Source organism: Oryctolagus cuniculus, chromosome 5, assembly GCF_051225735.1.
Source record: "Oryctolagus cuniculus isolate XC-2025 breed Fujian yellow rabbit chromosome 5, ASM5122573v1, whole genome shotgun sequence".
NCBI lineage: Eukaryota > Metazoa > Chordata > Mammalia > Lagomorpha > Leporidae > Oryctolagus > Oryctolagus cuniculus.
The window spans coordinates 20,785,903-20,806,354 of NC_142871.1; the positions used below are offsets into that span (position 1 = coordinate 20,785,903).

The window sequence follows — 20,452 nt, forward strand, 5'->3', positions numbered from 1 at the left end:
TGGGTATCCCAAGTGGCTTGTTAACCACCATGTCAAACACCCACTCCATGGATATGTTAGATAACATCATAGCATTATCCATGAAAGCAAAGTTCAGATGGGTAACTTATTAAAATTAAAAACTCTGCTCTCCAAATGACACTGTTAAGAGAATGAAAAATCACAGATTAGGAAAAATTTGCAAAATACGTAACTGATAAACTGTATCCGAAAAATATAAAGAATTCTTACAGCCTATCAATAAAACAGGCAATTTAAAAGTGAGCACAAACAAATTTTTGAAATATAAAAAAGGGTACAAAAGATCTGTAAAACTCTTTAAAGTAAATATCTCTAGGACAGATAAGCACAGGAGAAGACAGCCAACATTGCCCTCATTTGCATTATGGAACTATAAATTTATAAAAAAGATAACAATAAGCATCTATCAAAATGGCTAACATCCAACAAACTGACAACACCAAATGTTAGTAAGGATGTAGAACAACAGGATCTCTCACTGATGGGAAGGCACACTAGAATAGTGTTAAGGAGACAGTTTGTCAGCTTCTTAGAAACCAAAACATGGTCTTACTGTAAGATAAAGCACTCGCACTCCCATGTATCCAATTATGTTAAAGATGTACTTCAACAGAATGTTGCACATGAAATATTTTTGGCAGCTTTATTCAACAAATGAATAGACAAACCAACCACAGTATAGGTATACAATGGGAATTTAGTGATAAAAAGAAACAAACTGGGAAGCCACAATAAGACATAGTATTGGACAGGCATTTAACCTAGTGGTTAAGATGCCATTTAAGATACCCATGTCCCACATTAGAGTACCTTCATGTTCCAAATCAAAGTAACTGGGTATACTACCTCACTTCCCTGACTACAGCTTCCTGCTGAAACACAAAACAGGATTAGGGGCCGGTATTGTGGCACAGTGGGTTCAACGGCCCCATGTGACACTGGCATCCCATATGGATACCAGTTCAAGTCCCAGCGGCTTCACATCCAACCCAGCTCCCTGCTAACATGTCTGGGAAAGAAGCAGTGGATGGCCCAAATCCTTGGGCTCCTGTGCCCACATGGAAGACATGAATGGAGTTCCTGGCTTCAGCCTGGCTTAGTCTTGGCTATTTGCAGTCATTTAGAAAGTGAACCAGCAGATATAAAATCTTTCTGTCTCTCCCTCTCCGTAACTCTGCCTTTAAATAAATCTTTAAAAAAAAATCGGGGTGAAAAAGGCATTTCTAATCAAAGACAAAAATTTGTAAGCTATAATAGAAGAGATTTATTTGACCCAACTGTTCTCCAAATTCATCTTGCAGACACAAACGTATGAGAGTAATTCAAAAAGTTCATGGAAAATGGAATTAAAATATAAGCTCAATTTGATGAAAACATTTTTGAAACTCAAGCATAGATTTTTCAGAATTTGAATTGTTCATGAATGTTTTGAAGACCCCTCAATTATATGGAAAAAGACATAGGTAAAATGTCACAAGAAAGCAAAATCAACAAGACTGGAAATCATATAAATGTCCATTGAAGAAGCTGACTGAATATATTATGGCACATCCACACAATGAAATGCTATATAGTTATTAAAATGATTAAGGATGATTTAAATATACTGATATGAGATAACCTATCAAGTGTTGTTAAATGAAAACAAGTTTTAGGAAAATTAAGTGGCATCCCTTTAATCAAAAAAAGGTGGGAATGAGTAACATAGAAATTTTTTGCTTACATAAACTATATTTTTAGAAGAAAACAATGTTTTGGTGGCTGCCTCTGGAGGGAAAGATGGGTTTAGAAAGGAACAAATCTTGCTTTTACTATATCTCCTACGAAGTTTTCAAATTACTTTTTAATTATGCATAAAGTCCACCTCTCTCTCTTTCTAACACACACACACATACATACATACACACAGACACACAAAGACACACACACACACACACACACAAAGAATAAAATTCAAAGAAGACAGAACAGAGTGGCAAATATGTTGTATACAATGGATACAGAGAGTCCTTACCTTTCTCTGCAAAATTTAAGGGAATGTAGTATAGCAGGCCTCTTTTGACGCAAATTCCACAAATGTAAGGTGTCATCAGCCAAGGCACTCACAAGAGCTCCCTTAAAAATAAAGTATACTTTATACATATATATCTGACAAGCTATGAAGCTATTAAATAGCCGCCAAAAACTTTTCTTCCAAACTTCAAAACTTTCTATAAAATTCTAAGAAGCACTTGCTCCTCTCAAAGTCTAAAAAGCAAATGTAAAAGAGTACATATAAAAATTAATATACGTTTTAACTTAGTCAATAATTTAAAGTATAATTTAGTATCTTGTAAATCGAAACTATACTAAGATCTAGTGGGATGTAATGTTTAAGATCCAGCTATTTAAAATAAAATTAAGTCAGACTTTTATGTTATTTGGGTACTATTATACATCCTTGACTAACAGATAATAATATGTAAAGTAACCTTCACACTTCAATTGAAGTAAACCAAATTCTTAAGAAAGTAGTATACGAGACTGGCACTGGGGTATAGCAGGTTATGCCACCGCCTGCAATGCCAGCATCCCATATGGGCACCTGTTCACTATACTTCCGATCCAGCTCTCTGCTACAGCCTGGGAAAGCAGTAGAAGATGGCCCAAGCCCTTGGGTCCCTGCACCTGCATGGGAGACCTGGAATAAACTCCTGGCTCCTGACCACAGATCGGCACAACTCTGGCTGTTGCGGCCAACTGGGGAGTGAACCAATGGATGAAAGAAAGACCTCTTTCCCTCTCTACCTCTCCTTCCTTCTCTGTAACTCTTTCAAATAAAATAAATAAATCTTTAAAAAAAAGCAAAGTTTTTTTTAAAAAGGAATGTACTATATTCAGATCATTATTCTACTAAAAATGATATGAAAAATATATATAGCACTTGGCACATAAACTCCAATGTTTATGTGGTTGAAAATGTGACTAGGTTAGAAACTGAAAACATCACATGCTATTAAAAAATATCATTATTGAGGCCAACACTGTGGTGCAGCAAGTTAAAGCCCTGGCAGGAAGTGCCAGCATCCCACAAGGGCACTGGTTCTAGTCCCGGCTGCTCTTCTTCCAATCCAGCTCTCTGCTATGGCCTGGGAAAGCAGTAGAAGATGGCCCAAGGACCTGCACCCACGTGGGAGACTTGGAAGAAGCTCCTGGCTCCTGGCTTTGGATCAGCACAACTCCAGCCATTGCAGCCATCTGGGGAGTGAACCAGAGGATGGAAGACCTCTCTCTCTGTCTCTACCTCTTTCTGTAACTCTGCCTTTCAAATAAAATAAAATAATCTTTAAAAAAATAATTATTTATAGGTAAGAAAAGGCTTAGCAGTATTTTAGAATCATTCAGGTGGCTCATTGTTACTCCAAATACAACAAATCAGGATTTTGAGAGCAAGGACCCATACAGATATACTTTAAAAACTCTCAGGAGGGCAGGCACTGTGGCTCACGTGGTTAATTCTTTGCCTGTGGTGCCGGCATCCCATATGGGCACTGGGTTCTAGTCCTGGTTGCTCCTCTTCCAGTCCAGCTCTCTGCCTGGGAGAGCAGTGGAGGATGGCCCAAGTGCTTAAGCCCCTGCAACCATGTGGGAGACTGGGAAGAGGCACCTAGCTCCTGGCTTCGCATGGGCGCAGCGCCGGCCGTAGCAGCCATTTAGGGAGTGAACCAACAGAAGGCAGACCTTTCTCTGTCTCTCTCACTGTCTATAACTCTACCTGTCAAAAAAATAAAATACATTAAAATAAAATAAAAACACCTCTCAGGGGCCAGTGCTATGGCACAGTGGGTTAAAGCCGCTGCCTGCAGTGCCGGCATCCCATATGGGCACTGGTTTGAGTCCTGGCTGCTCCACTTCTGATGTGGCTCTCTGTTATGGCCTGGGAAAGCAGTAGAAGATGGCCCAAGTCCTTGGGCACCTGCAACCACGTAAGAGATCCAGAAGATGCTCCTGGCCCCTGGCTTCGGATGGGAAAGCTCCAGCCATTGTGGCCATTTGGAGAGTGAACCAGCAGATGGAAGACCTCTCTCTTTCTCTGCCTCTGCCTCTGCCTCTCTATAACACAACATTTTCAAATAAATAAATAAATGTTAAAAAAAAAAAAATTCTCCACAAGTGATTGTGATGTATGAATAAGATTAAGAATCTCAGGGCCAGCCCTATGGTTGACTTGGTTAATCCTCTGCCTGCAGCACCAGCATCCCATATCAGTGCCAGGTTCTAGTCCCAGCAGCTCCTCTTCCAGTCCAGCTCTCTGCTGTGGACAGGGAGGGCAGTGGAGGATGGCCCAAGTGCTTGGGACTGAGATTCTGCACCCAATCTTACTGAGACAAGGCCATAATCAAAGTGTAAGTTCTCTCCTCCTTTCAGAGAACGGTATCTCCTTCTTTGATGGCCTGTTCTTTCCACTGAGATCTCACTCACAGAGATCTTTCATTTAGTTGTTGGTTTTTTTTTGTTTGTTTGTTTGTTTGTTTTGCCACAGTGTCTTGGCTTTCTATGCCTGAAATACCCTCACCCACTTTATGGCCAGATCCGAATGCCTTAAGGGCTGATTCTGAAGCCAGAGTGCTGTTTAGGACATCTGCCATTCTATGAGTCTGCTGTATATCCCGCTTCCCATGTTGGAGGATTGTTCTCCTCTTTAGAATTCCATCAGTTAGTATTAGCAGACACTAGTCTTGTTTATGTGATCCCTTTGACACTTAATCCTATCATTATGATCAATTGTGAACTGAAACCAATCACTTTGACTAGTGAGACAGCACTGGTACATGGCACCTTGATGGGATTGAATTGGAATCCCCTGGCACGTTTCTAACTCTACCATTAGGGGTAAGTCCGAATGAGCATGTCCCAAACTGTACATCTCTTCCATCTCTTGTTCCCACTCTTATATTTAACAGGGATCACTCTTCAGTCAAATTTAAGCATCTAAGAATAATTATGTGTTAAAGTGTTCACCAATGGTATTAAATAGAACAACAACAAAAAAAACCACTAAAAGGAATAATAGTAAGTTGTTCCTCGACAGTCAGGACAACGGCTGATCAAGTCATTGTTTCTCATAGTGTCCATTTCACTTCAACGGGTTTCCTTTTAGGTGCTTAGTTAGTTGTCACCGATTAGGGAGAACATATGATATTTGTCCCTTTGGGACTGGCTTATGTCACTCAGCATGATGTTTTCCAGATTCCTTCATTTTGTTGCAAATGACCAGATCTCATTTTTTTTTTTTACTGCTGCATAGTATTCTATAGAGTACAGCTCCCATAATTTCTTTATCCAGTCTTCCATTGGTGGGCATTTAGGTTGATTCTAGGTCTTAGCTAATGTGAATTGAGCTGCAATAAACATTAGGGTGCAGACTGCTTTTTTGTTTGCCAATTTAAATTCCTTTGGGTAAATTCCAAGGAGAGGGATGGCTGGGTTGTATGGTAGGGTTATATTCAGGTTTCTGAGGAATCTCCAAACTGACTTCCATAGTGGCTTTACCAGTTTGCTTTCCCACCAACATTAGGTTAGTGTCCCTTTTTCCCCACATCTTCGCCTCATGTGTTGTTGGCAGATTTCTGTATGTAAGCCATTCTAACCAGGGTGAGGTGAAACCTCAGTGTGATTTTGAGTTGCATTTCCTTGATTGCTAGTGATCCTGAACATTTTTTCATGTGTCTGTTGGCCATTTGGATTTCCTCTTTTGAGAAATGTGTATTGAGGTCCTTGGTCCATCTCTTAAGTGGGTTGTCTGGTTGGTTGTTGTCGAGTTTCTTGATCTCTTTGTAGATTCTGTTTGCTATGAAAGGTCTTTATTTCATCTTCATTCACAAATGAGAGCTTTGCAGGATATAATATTCTGGGCTGGCAGTTTTTTCTCCTAGCACTTGGGCTATATCTTGCCATTCCCTCCTAGCCTGATGAGAAGTCTGCTCTGAGTCTAACTGGAGAGCCTCTGAGAGTAATCTGACGTTTCTCTCTTACACATTTTAGAATCTTTTCTTAATGTTTCACTGTGGTGAGTTTGATTACAATGTGTCCTGGTGAGGATCTCTTTTGGTCATGTTTATTGGGGGTTCTATGTGCTTCCTGTACTTGGATGTCTCTTTCCTTCTCCAAACCTGGGAAGCTTTTTGCTAGAATCTCACTAAAAAGGCCTTCTAATCTTCTGTCTCTCCATGCCTTCAGGAACTCCTAGAACCCGAATTTTGTTTTTGTTTTTATTTTATATCATCCTGTATATTCCCAACAAAATTTTTATTTCTACTTTCCTCCTCTTTTCTTTGGTTTGACTGTATGCTTTCCTGTGCTCTGTCTTCTAAGTCTGATACTCTCTTTTCTACCTCACTGAGTCTGTTTTTAAGGCTCTCAAATGTGTTTATTTGTTCTATTGAATTCTTTTCATTTTGGTTTCTGTTCAATATCTCAAGTACATTTTCTACTAAACTCTTCACCTCATTTTGATTCCTCCTTAAGATTTCATTTTCATGAGAGAGATTTTCTGTCCTGTCCAGTATGGATTTCTGTAGTTCATGCATTTGTTTTTGATAACTTCTTAATGTTATCATAAATTTTTTGTAATCTGTATCTTGCATTTCTTCTATCTCATCATCTTCATAATCTTGTATTGGAGTGTGATGTTCATTTGGGAGCATCATGATGTCTTCCTTGTTCTTGTTTCCTCGGTGTCTGCGTTGCTCTGCATTGTGTATATCTTCTTTGGCTCCCCCCCCCCCCCCCCGCTGTGGTGGCTTTTCTCATTACACTATGACTTTAGATTAAGTGGACTGTCTGCTTTTGGTGAACCTCTAGAGGCTTGTGGTAGGTGTGGCCAGAGAGCTCTGTTCAGTTCTTCAAGGTTAAAGGTATGCCAAAGGTGACACACCCAGGTTTGGCATGGTAAATCTTATCTCTCTCTCATTTTTTTTATTCAGAAGGGAAATAATTCCGCTCAGCTGAGCCATTCTCCTCAATGGCAATCAGTGCCTGAGCGCTAGCCCCAGTGGGTATAAGGACCTGGGCCATTTTCCACTTCTTTCCCATGCCATAGCAGAGAGCTGGATCAGAAGTGGAGCAGCTGGGATCAGAACCGGCACCCACATGGGATGCTGGCGCCTCACCAGGGTGTTAACCTGCTGCGCCACAGCACTGGCCCCGAACATACTTTTTTAAATTCTGCAAGTGCAGTGTTTCCTGGGCTGACAAAATGATATTTTCTCTAGTTCTTTCCTTACTGCATACTCTTATCAAAAAGCAAGGTATCACCAACTACTTCCACAAACTTCGGGCAGTAACCACTTTCTAATTATGTTGGTTTCCTGGATGTATTTCAATGCAACTCATTAAAGAACTACATTCTATTATTTATGATAAACTCAATCTTAAAAAATGTTTAATATGGATTTTTTACATATTATATAACTTTCAACATCTCTGAAATAAAAATGAAATGCGGCACCTTGTTCCAAAAATAATTACATCATTCTATCTGCAACATTATTTTGAGAAAACATCTTACATTATTTATGTAACTGTCAATGATGGCGCCTTAAAATGCATTTACTCTAGTCTGTAAGAATTTACTTTCTGTTCAAATATTTAAACATAAATGAATGCAAGAATTCAGACATAAGTAAAAGAAAGAAAACAATTCACTAACCTCATTAATCAGGAACTGGAGTTGGATTACTGCAGCCCCACTGTCATGCTGGCAATAGCATTCTACTCCTGGACGACCAAAACTGTCATTAATTCCATTAAGGAGTTTATAATATGTGTGGAGTTTTTCCTTAAGAAATTGGTTAGTTGGTTATTTAATAGGCTAATAATATTCCAGTGACCTAATATTCAATACAGTTCACAGAGATTGAAATTAAGAGTTAGGTTTATTACATATCACTCTAATCAGTTTCTACTGATAATCAGAAGCCTCAGATATTAAAGTCTAAAAGAAATAAGAAAACTGTTCCTCAGGGAAAAAATTTTTAAAAAATCAAATATATAGAAACAACATAATATAAAGCTAATATACTTTATTCTGACCCAAACTGTACTTTTCCTGTTAGCGTAATAGTAAGAGGAGAAAAGGAATATAGAACATACAATTTGGCCCAGGTCAGCAAATATCTGAAAAGAAGACCAATGCCATTTCAGAATATTGTTTTTAGAAACAATAACCTTTTTACTACGATTTTCATTCCTGTAGTGCTGTTTTTAATTGGGATAAAAATATAATGAAGAACTACATAACTATACTTCTAAGCACAGCATGATATTGCATCTCTAATAAATATATTGGCCTTTTACAATGAGCATGGATATGAATCAACATGAAGATGATAAGCATAATAGCAAAAACTTACATATTTCCTATATCAAATATTATTATAAACATGTTATCTATATTAAGATACTGCTCCATAACCCATGAAGAATGTGTTATTGTCCCCAGTTTTAAAAACAAATCAGGTTACTTTTTCCAGTCTTTAAACCTTTTTTTTTTTTCATTTTTATTTGAAAAGCAGACACGTGTGCACACACACACACACACACACAGATAGAAAGATCTTCCATCTACCTGTTCACTCCTAAAATACCCCGAACAGCCGTGACTGGAGAAGACTGAAGCCAAGGGCCCAGAACTCCACATAATTCTCCAATGAGCCATCACTTGCTGCCTCCCAGAGTGTGCACTAACAGGAAGTTGGATCAAAAGTGGAGTCAGGACTAAAACCAAGAATTCCAATATGGGATGCAGGCATCTCAAGCAGTTCTTGGCCTCCATTTAAACGTATACGCAAGGTAAGTACTGAAAAATTAAATAATTTGCCCCTAGTCAGATAACTAGGAAATAACAAAGATAGGATCTGAATGAATAGTCTGGCTCCAGAGTCTATACTCTTAGTAAGGTAGAATGAGTGAAGAAGAAAACAGAACCAAATACCCATATACTTAGAATTCACTATGTTCCAGGCACCATTATATGCATTTTACTTTCATAAACCTGAAATAGTGTAGCCATTTTAACATGCTGATATTCTAATTTTCACTAATTAGTAAATATTTATAAAAGTGAAAAAAGTAAAATTTGATGGGATTTAACAAAATTATAGTTATCTGTATACAAACTCATTTTCAGACATACAAATAATTTCTGTATTTTAAGACATGCCATGGGATTCTTTTTTTTTTTTAAGAGCTTATTTATTTATTTATTTTCATTGTGGTTGAAAGACAAGGAGAGAGGGAGACAAACAGTCTATTTGCTGGTTCACTCCCCAATATCTGCAATAGTGAGGGCTGGGCCAGGCCAAACCAGGGTCCTGGGACTCAATCTGTTTTTCACAAAGGTGGCAAGGACCCAAGCACTTGAGCCATCACCCATTTATTGCCTCTCAGGGTGTGCATTAGCAAGAATCTACAATTGGAAGCACAGCTGACACAGACTGAACACCTGCATTGCAGTATGGGAAGCAGCATCTTAAACTGCTGTGCCCCTTTGGGTTTTCTCAATGAACAATAATTGTGCATAAGTTCTCATTTTCAATGTATTATTTTCTTTGGTTTCTAGAAAAATAGGTGACATTTATTTGCATGGATTTTTTTTCTTCTATTTTATGTTATCCTAAAATTAAGTGTAATTCTAATCTTTTCAGCTAAATTATTCTTTCTGGCATAAATTACAATTCCCATGTTACATGAATAAAGTAAATAAAATTTATTTCATCTTGCCATATGAGTATCAACAACTAAGGTTAATTTTAAAGTGTGAGCTACCATGGAGAATCATAAAAATTAAACTTTACTTACATATAATTTTATCACAAAACATAGATAACTTTGCTAATCTTCAGACATTAGACTAAGGCATTTTCTTTGAATGTGAGTCTACTAACTGGCGTTCAGAATTGCTTTTCCTTAATAAAACATGGCCACAACTATCCAGATTAATTTTTAAATAGAATTTTAAAGATACTGGCAATGCAATATGAGTATAATATTCACATGGAGTCTTATTATGTTTTCCCATCCTGTACAGTTTTATCTCATTCACACTGAATAATATGGGAAATTATTAACAGACTGACCTTCAGGAAGTCTTTCCAAGTATTCATCTTAGATTTCCATTAAAAAAAATCCTCTCCTTTTGTACTCCTATTACATCAGTATAAATAATATCAAGATAAATTATTTGATTAAGCTATCAAATATAATAGGAACATATTTGGGAATATGTAAATTTGATTCTGGATAACAAAGAATAAGCAACCTCCTCTACTAATTTAAGCATTTGAGGAAGGTCTTGAAACTTCAGTTTGCTATGGATGTTACAGAGAATAAAAAGTGTCTATATACATACCCAGGAAGGCAATTACATGGAGGTTAACAAAAATTTTATTTTTTTTAACATTTTTTTTTATTTGACAGGTAGAGTTACTGAAAGTGAGAGAGACAGAGAGAAAGGTCTTCCTTCTATTGCTTCACTCCCCAAATGGCCGTTAGGGCCAGCACCATGCCGATCCGAAGCCAGGAGCCAGGTGCTTCCTCCTGGTCTCCCACATGGGTGCAGGGCCCAAGCACTTGGGCCATCCTCCACTGCCTTCCTGGGCCACAGCAGAGAGCTGGACTGGAAGAGGAGCAATCAAGACTAGAACCAGAGCCCATATGGGATGGCAGTGCCACAGGCAGAGGAATAACCAGGTGAGCCACGACGCCGGCCCCATAAACATTATAAACTAGCTAGATGGTAGACAATATGCCAATGAAAAATAGTATCTAGGAGGATAATTTCTAGTGCTCTAAAACACAGTAGGATGACCATAGCTCACAATAATTTATTATATTTTTTTAAAGATTTATTTTATTTATTTGAAAGGCAGAGTTAGAGAGACACAGAGAGAGAGAGAGAGAGAAAGAGAGTGAGAGAGAATGAATCTTCCATCCACTGGTTTACTCCCCAAATGGCCACAATGGCCGAGGTTTGTCCAGCCCAAAGCTAGGAGCCAAGAGCTTCTACAGGGTCTCCTACATGAGTAGCAGAGGCCCAAGTGCTTGGGCCATCCTCTGCTGCTTTACCCACTATGCCACAATGCTTGCCCAATTTATTATATATATTTTTTAAGAAATAGAAGAAAGGATTTTCCAAAAAAAGGAAATAACAAATGGTTAAGGAAACAGAAATGCTAAGTATCCTGATTTGAACAGTATAAATTATAGGCAAGTGTAAAATTACTATACTGCACCCAATTGTGTATCAATTAAATTGTGAACTAAAAAAAATCCTACTCTTATTTTTCATGTTAATTTAGCATATTACAATAAGTATTAGTTTTAATAATGAACAACATGGCCCAACAAGATAAACAAAAAATGGAATTTCATATTCTAATTCTAGCTGTAATTTTGAGACAGCCTCCTTACAAATGTCTTTGTCCGTAAAATTATCAGAAAAAAAAGCATTTTAGAACCCACAGCTATATGAGTCTAGAATTCAGAAAAAATAAGAAATAAAAATGAGGGGCTGCTGTTGTGACATAATGGGTTCAGCCACCACCTGCAATGCTGAGGATCCCATAAAGGCGCTGTAGATTCGTGTCCCGGCTGCTCTTCTTCTGATCCAGCTCATTGCCAATTAGCCTGGGAAGGCAGCAAAAGATGGCCAACATACTTGGGTCCTTGCAACCACATGGGAGATAAAGCTCCTGACTCCTGGCTCCTGGCTTTGGCCTGGCCTAGCCCCAGCCCTTGTGGCCATTTGGCGGGTAAACCAGAGGATGGAAGATCTATCTCACATACTCTCTCTCTCTCTCTGCAACTCTGCCTTTTCAAATAAATAAGAAACATATAAAAATAAATATATTAATATAAATATAAAAATAAATATATAAAAACAAATAAATCTTATCCTCAAAAATCACATAGGATCAATGGGATAATACAGCAATAAAGTAGAGGACAAAAATCCCACACAATCATCTCAACAGGCATACAAAAGGTCTTTGGCAAAAATTCAACGACATTCCACAATAAAACTAGGAGGAGGGAACTTCCTCAAAAGGCCAAAGGACATCTATGAAAACTTCGCAGCGGCTGGTGCCATGGCGCAGTACGTTAATCCTCCGCCTGCAGCACTGGCATCCCATATGGGCACCGGTTCTAGTCTAGGCTGCTCAACTTCCAATCCAGCTCTCTGCTATCTCCTGGGAAAGCAGTAGAAGATGGCCCAGGTCCTTGGGCCCCTGCACCTGTGTGGGAGACTGGGAAGAGGCACCTGGCTCCAGGCTTCGGATTGGTGCAGCTCCAGCCACTGCAGCCATTTGGGGAGTGAACCATTGGATGGAAGACCTTTCTCTGCGTCTCTCCCTCTCAATTTCTGTAACTCTAGCTCTCAAATAAATAAATAAAATCTAAAAAAAGAAAAGAAAAGAAAAGAATAATTCACAGCTAACATCATATTTAATGATAGACTGAATGTTTTCCTGGCAAGATCAGGAAAGAGCTAAGATGTCCACGCTTGTCATTTCTATTCATCATAGCACAGAATGTTCCAGATAGAGCAAACAGGCAAGAAAAAGAAATACAGAATGTCTAGATTGGAAAGGAAGAAGTAAAAACTATTATTTATAGATGCCATAATCTTATATATAAGAAAATTCTAAATCCACTAAAAACTATTAGAACAAATAAACATGTTCAGCAAGATTGCATAACTCAAGATCAATATAAAAAAATCAACTGTATTTCTGTATGTGGCAATGACCAACCTGAAAATAAAATTAAGAATACAACTCCATTTATAGTAACATCACAAAAGCAAAATATCTAAAAATAAATTCATCCAAATAAAGGCAAAATTTACACACAAAGTTATAAATGATTGGTGAAAGGAAATCTAAATACATGAAAAGACATTTCCTATTCTTGGAACAGAAAGTATTATTAAGAGGGCAATAGTCACCAAACTGATGTACCAAATTAACACAAGATCTACCTGGATCCCAGATCTTTTCACTAATTAAAAAGCTAATCCTAAAATTCACATGAAAATACAAGACACCAGATTATCCAAAGTAATCTTGACATAGGAGAAGAAAGCTGGAGGCCTGATGCTTTTAATCTTAAAACTTACTACAATTTTACACGAATAAAGACAGAATGGTACTAGCATAGGCTAGGTAAACAGATCAATGGAATAAACTGACAATCCAGAAATAAATTGTTACTTTTATGAACGACAGGTTTTTGGCAAGGATTTCAAGACAGTTCAATGCAAAATACCTTCTTCAACAAATGGTGTGGAAAAACTGGACATCCATATGATAAACAATGAATTTTTATCATTACATCACACAAATACATTAGCTCAAAACAAAACAGACCCCAATATAAGAGCTACAACTATAAGACGCTAAGAAGAAAACAAAAGAGTAAATCTTCATGACCTCAGATTAGACATTTCACCAAAATACAGCCACAAGAGAAAACAGATTCATCAAAATTAACAATGTGCATCAGGGATGGCATTGCGGCATGGTGGGTAAAGCTGCTGCCTGCACTGCTGGCATCCCAAATGGGTGCTGGTTTGAGTTCCGGCTGCTCCACTTCCAATCCAGCTTTCTGCTATTGCCCGGGAAAGCAGTGGAAGACGGTCCAAGTCCTAAGGCCCCTGCACCCTTGTGGGAGAATGGGAAGAAGCTCCTGGCTCCTGGCTTCAAATCTGCTCAGCTCTGGCCGTTGCAGCCATCTAGGGAGTGAAGCAGCCAATGGAAGGCCTCTCTCTCTCTCTTTCTCTGTCTCCCTCTGCCTCTCTGTAACTCTGTCTTTGAAAAAATAAATAAATCTTTAAAGAAAATGTGCTTCACAGGATACCATCAAAACAGTGAAAGTATAATCCACAGAATTCTAGAAAATGTTTCTGAGTCATGTATCTGACAAACATGAACAAAAAGAAGTTAACTCAGATTTAAAATGAGGAAAGGATATGAACAGATACTTCTCCAAAGTAGATATGTAAATAGTAAATAAGCAGATGAAAAGATGCTCAATATCATCAGTCATTAGGGAACTGCTACTCAAAACCACAATGAAATGCCATTCTATACCTGTAGGATGGCTATAATAAAATAGGCAATAACAAGTTTTGATAAGGATGTGGAGAAATTAGAACCCTCAATTACTACTGGAAGGATTTTGCATTAGTCTGTTTTAGTGCTGTAACAAAATACTTATGATTGGTACTTTACAAAGAGGTTTATTTAATTCACAGTTCTGCAGATTTAAGGGCATGGGGCTGGCACTAACTTGGCTCTACTGAAAGCCCATTGTGGTTGGCATCACAATGTTGGGAATGCATGTAAGAGGGAGAGATCGTGCTGAAAGACATGAAGGCAGAGACCAGAGAGGGGGTCTTCTGTAACATCTTGGTCTTGTGAGAACTGAGTCCCATGATAATGACCTTAATCTATTCAGAGGGCAGCATCTCGGTAACCTAAACAGCTCCCAGAAAGCCTCACCTCTTAAAGATCCTACCACCTCTCACATCAGCACACAGTGGGCCCCAGCCTTCAACACATGAATAGGTGAAGGATAAACCTCTCCAAATCATAGTAGACTTTAAGGTGGGACATTCACTTTGTGAAACAGACCAGCAGCTCCCATTTGCTAAACAAAAAGCTGTCATGATTTAAAATTAAATTCTTAAGTTTATGCTCAAGAAAACTGAAATCATACACCACACAAATTAAATTTTACATGAATGTTCATGGCAGCACTATTCATGATGGCAAAAAATAATACATCCAAATACCTGATGACTAGACAAATATGTGGAATATCTACACAAAGAATACTTAGTAATAAAAAGGAATGAAGCATTGATAAATGCTATTACATGCATGAACTATGAAAACACTGTTAAGTGAAAGAAGACACACATTAAAAAACCAATGTGATTCATTTCTATGAAAAGCCTTAAACAGACAAAACTTATAGAAACAGAAAAAAGATAAAAGTGGTTGTGAGGGGCTGGCTGGAGGAATAAAGGGAATTAACTCTTATGAATATGGGGTTATGTTGTGGGGGTGGTAAAAAATGTCTTGAAATTATGAAGAGCTGATGGTTGTACAACTCTGAATATAATGAAAAACACAAAACCATATGCTTTAAAAGTGAATTTTAGGGAGAATGTATCTCAAAAAAGCTGTTATTTAAAAAAAGATTCAGAGGCCAGCGCTGTGGCACAACGGGTTAAAGCCCTGGCCTGCAGCACCGGCATCCCATATGGGTGCCAGTTTGAGTCCCGGCTACTCCACTTCTGATCCAGCTCTCTGGTATGGCCTGGGAAAGCAGTGGAAGATGTCTCAAATCCTTGGACCCCTGCACTCAAGGGGGAGATATGGAAGAAGCTCCTGGCTCCTGGCTTCGGATCAGCTCAGCTCTGGCTGCTGCAATCATTTGGGGAGTGAACCAGCGGACAGAATACCTCTCTCTCTCTCTCTGGCTCTACCGCTCTCTGTAACTCTTTCAAAAAAATAAAATAAATCTTTAAAAAATAAATAAATAAGCTTGTGTGGATAAATACAATACATATAAATAGGCAAAAATAAGACTGAATTTAATACAAAAAGACTGCAATTATTATAGGAACAAAACATATTATATTCTTTAAATATAATCTCTTGTCTAGAATTTTAAATACCACTGAAAAGCAATGAGTAAGTCTAACTATGAAGATACAAACATACTATTTACTTAACAGATGAGAAACAACAAAGAAACTACATTTTTTCTTAAACAAATGAGAAATTGGATCAATAAACAGTATTATTTTAGAAATATGTATAAATAAAATATCAAGGAAAATATCTTTCCTTTATAAAATAAGATCATTTGTATTTCCATATAACAATTTATAATATACATCAAGCCCTAAAATAAACTTTTGAAAAATAATCAGCAAGGCCGGCGCTGCGGCTCACTTGGCTAATCCTTCGCCTGCGGCGCTGGCATCCCAGGGTTCTAATCCCAGTTGGGGCGCCGGATTCTGTCCAGGTTGCTCCTCTTCCAGACCAGCTCTCTGCTATGGCCCGGGAAGGCAGTGGAGAATGGCCCAAGTGCTTGGGCCCAGCATCCACATGGGAGACCAGGAGGAAGTGCCTGGCTCCTGGCTTCGGCTCGGCGCAGCGACAGCCATAGAGGCCATTTGGGGGGTGATGCAACGGAAGGAAGACCTTTCTCTCTGTCTCTCTCTCTCTCTCTTCTCACTGTCTAACTCTGCCTGTCAAAAAAAAAATAATTAACAAATCATAATTTGAGATTATAATGATAAAAAAAGAGGTAGGGAAGGAGCAAGCATTTGCATAGCGCATCAGGTGCCAGTTAGGGCACCCCCACCCCACAGTGGAATACCTGAGTTCAAGGTCCAGCTCAATTCCACCTTCCTAAATTGTGGAAGGCAGATAATGGGCTCAAGTTGTTGAGTCTCTGCCACCCATGTGGGAGATCTGATCTGAGTTCCTGGCTCCATAAACTTCTAAGAGATAAACTAGCAATGGGAACTCACTCACTCTCTCTCTCTTGCAAATAAATAAACTAACTTTAAAAAAAATCTTAGGCATGGGTATAATTGGCACACCTTCAGTTGCTACTTGGGACACCTGCATCCTATACTGGAGTGCTTGATTTAAGTCCAGGCTTAGTTTCTGATCTAGTTCCCCGCCAATGCACATCCTGTGAGGGAGCAGATGATAGTTCAAGTATTTGGATGTCCCTGCCATTCATGTAAGAGCCCAGTATAGGGTGCTGGACTGCTAGGCTTGGTTTGGTCCAGCCTTGGCTGTTAAGAACATCTGCAGAGTAAACCAGTGAATGGAAGCACTCTCTTATTCTCTGCCTTTTATTAAAAAAAGAAAAAGAAAAAGAAAAAGAAAAAGAAAAAGAAAAAGAAAAAGAAAAAAAGAAAAGAAAAGAAAAGAAAAAGAAAAACCTTACAAACTAGAGGAAAAGGGCCCTGGTTCAAGAGAGCAACCTGGGTCGGCGCCGCAGCTCACTAGGATAATCCTCCGCCTTGCAGCGCTGGCACACCAGGTTCTAGTCCCGGTTGGGGCATTAGATTCTGTCCCGGTTGTCCCTCTTCCAGGCCAGCTCTCTGCTGTGGCCCGGGAGTGCAGTGGAGGATGGCCCAAGTGCTTGGGCCCTGCACCCCATGGGAGACCAGGATAAGTACCTGGCTCCTGCCTTCGGATAGGCGCAGTGCGCCGGCCACAGCGCACCAGCCGCGGCGGCCATTGGAGGGTGAACCAACGGCAAAGGAAGACCTTTCTCTCTGTCTCTCTCTCACTGTCCACTCTGCCTGTCAAAAAAAAAAAAAAAAAAAAAGAGAGAGAGCAACCTGAAAAATTGAGCTTGCTGTCACTTCAACTGTAGATCACATTTAAAATGCCAAAATAAAGAAGAGGGAAATAAAAAAGAAAAAACAAGTGATATAATTATTTTAAATCACGTAACATCTAACAAGAGAAAATAAAGAAAAATAAGATAAAATGTATCAAAGAAATAACAGACAGAAATGGAGTTTGATCAGTTTCTAATTAACATGGGTCCTTAGATATAAGTTTGTGAAATGATAAATGAAATGAGACTCACACCTAAGTACATCACTGGAAAATCTTCTTTGGGCCTTAAAAAGAAGACCCTGTTGTACTCTAGGAAAAACAAAACTAAAAAGATGCACCTGTCAAGGAATGATCAAGGAATATCCTTAGAGTTACGAAGTAAAGCAGTCTTCAATCTGGAGCTAAATTCAATCAAACCATTGACAGAGTTTGATTATTGAACAAAAAAGTTTATAGACATTCATTACCTATGAAATCTTATCATTTAGGAAGTCATTAGGATGATAATCTTATAAACTGAAAACATTAAAATAAACCACCACCCCCCAAAATAAATTAAACACAGAAAAAATTAAGGAAAAGCCCAAGGCAGGCAGGGCAGTGAACAAAAACAGCACTGGTCCAAAATACACGAGGACAATAGGAGATTCAAAGTAGGACAAGCAAATGAGAGTAAGAGGGCACCAGATATGTGATCCTACCCTTGAGAAGCCTAAAGCATTTAATCATGGGATGACAGCAGCCAATGCTCAAGGGGAATGGGGGAGAATGAAGAAGGCAGCTGTACAAGAAAGGAAATGTAGGGTCAGTGCTTTAGCACAGTGGGCTAAGCCACTGTCTGCAGCACCTGCATCCCATTTGGGTGCTGGGTCCAATCCAGCTCTCTGTCATGGCCTGATAAAGCAGTAAAAAATGGCCCAAGTGTTTGGGCCCTTGCACCCACATGGAAGACCCAGAAGAAGCTCCTGGATCTGTGCTTCAGATTGACCCAACTCCAGCCATTGTGGCCATTTGGGAAGTGAACCAGCAGACAGAAGACCTTTCTCTCTGTCTCTCTGTCTCTCTCTCTCTCTGTAACTCTGCCTCTCAAATAAAGATCTTAAAAAAAAAAAAAAAGTGGGAATGTTCAAACTCATTTAAAAAAAAAGGAAGTGTACTCACAAGATATTATTTGGCTATAGAACAGAAGATGGTCATAAAAGAAAAAATAGATAATATAATAGGTATTATTCATTCATTTTCAACTTTGAGACACAAATGGAAATTTATATAAAATAAACATGACTATAGTTGGGAAAGGATAGGAGAAAGGAAAAGGAAACAACTATGGAAAGAGTGATGGGTTAAGATTTTCATTTTACAAAGCCAAGAGCTAGCATGTTTAGTTGATAGAGCAACTATAATAGGTTACTGAAATTCACAAAGGTAATCAGAGAAAGTTAAAAGAGTAACATGACTACTATAGATTAGGAGGGGAGATACTAAGCAAACACTCATTTATGAAGGCAGCAAAATCAACAGATAATCTCTAAAGTTGATGAATCAAGAAACAGTGGCACAACATTTTATTTGAGTTAGCAACATGACCAGAAACAGTTAAGCCCCCTCTGAGCAGGGGCAGGCATGGGCAAATCAGAGTACACATTTTTCATCATAGCACCCTCTGCACTTCTTAATCTTTAAACCATGTACCCATCCTTATAAATTCAGTTTCTTTTCAAGGTGGAGAAAAGTTGCAGTATAGAATCAGACATACTGGTACCTGGTTTACTTCATTATATCTATTCTAACAGAAAAACTGATTCAAGAGCTTCTTCCTCATCCACACATAGAACCTTGTGTTCTTGTTACCTCACATTTTGGAATAAACCACTTAGCTAGTCTATCTGTATCTCCAATACCACTGGTTTCTTTCCAACTCAACTTCTTCCATTCACCATTTTACAGATGTGGGTAGCAGTAATAATGGGTAAATTAAGGGGGAAACAAAGCCGAGTTTACTGTACTGAAAGAATTAATTTGTCTACCTTTCCCATCTTTTAACTCTCAGAAGGTATAGATGGCAATAGAATGTTATTCCCTAAGCAGGTCTGATTAATCTACTCATTTAATTTTTCTTATATGATAAATTTAGTGGGCACTAGGAAAACAAATTATAGTCAGGAATACAAATTGTAGTCCTTATGCTCAAGGATCTTAAAGTCTAGCAATGGAAACACAATTGCAATATAGCTCTAGGTCCACAGAGACCTCCACATATATAAGTTTGTAGCTAAGAGTATTGCTTGAAAAGCAAAAAATATTCCTCAACTATAGTTACAAACATGAGTTCATTTGAGACTTCAGAATGCCATACCTTATTATTTTTTTTTCTTAAAGATTTATTTATTTACTTGAAAGGCAGAATTACAGAGAGGCACAGGCAGAGCGAGAGAGAGAAAGATCTTTCATCTGTTGGTTAACTCCTCAAATGGCTGCAACGACTGGAGCTGGGAATCTGAAGCCAGGAGCCTGGAGCTTCCTCCAGGTCCCCCACATGGGTGCAGAGTCTCAAGGACTTGGGCCACCTTCTACTTCTTTCCCAGGTCATAGCAGAGAACTAGATCAGAAGTGGAACAGCCAGGACTCCAACAGGCACCCATATGGGATCCCAGTACTGCAAGCAGCAGCTTTACCCACTACGCCATCATTCCAGACCCTCCATACCCTATTCTTGTATGTCCACACTGTTCTTTAATATTCCTTCTTGCTATTACATAACATGTTGGATTCTGTAGATAGTTCCTGTTTCCTCCATTTGGAACATCTGTGAACAAATTATACAACTATATTTGAAAAATTTTCCTCCTATAGACTACATAGCACTAAAGACAGTCTCAGGTAATAGGAACATGACAACCTGATCTCTTTACCCCCAGAACCCAGATGAGTGTACGGCACATGGTAGACACTCATTAAATATTTATGTAGGAATAAAATGTGCTTTTTAAAATTTAAATGTAAATAAA

General features: G+C 38.6%; 1 protein-coding gene across 17 annotated transcripts in view; it reads right to left on the minus strand.

The window, feature by feature from the left end:
* The window catches only part of STXBP5 (syntaxin binding protein 5), a 225,685-nt gene that overhangs the window by 175,196 nt on the left and 30,037 nt on the right, over positions 1-20,452 (minus strand). For all 17 annotated transcript variants that reach the window (XR_011388464.2, XR_016233648.1, XR_016233652.1 and 14 more), the window contains exons 3-4: positions 7,712-7,793; positions 2,036-2,136 (exon numbers count right to left, since the gene is read on the minus strand). Coding sequence is in view for 9 of the 17 variants with exons in the window: in XM_008263624.5 (XP_008261846.1) it covers positions 2,036-2,136; positions 7,712-7,793 (183 nt within the window). In the remaining 8 variants the exon portion in view is untranslated. The remainder of the gene's footprint in view (positions 1-2,035; positions 2,137-7,711; positions 7,794-20,452) is intronic.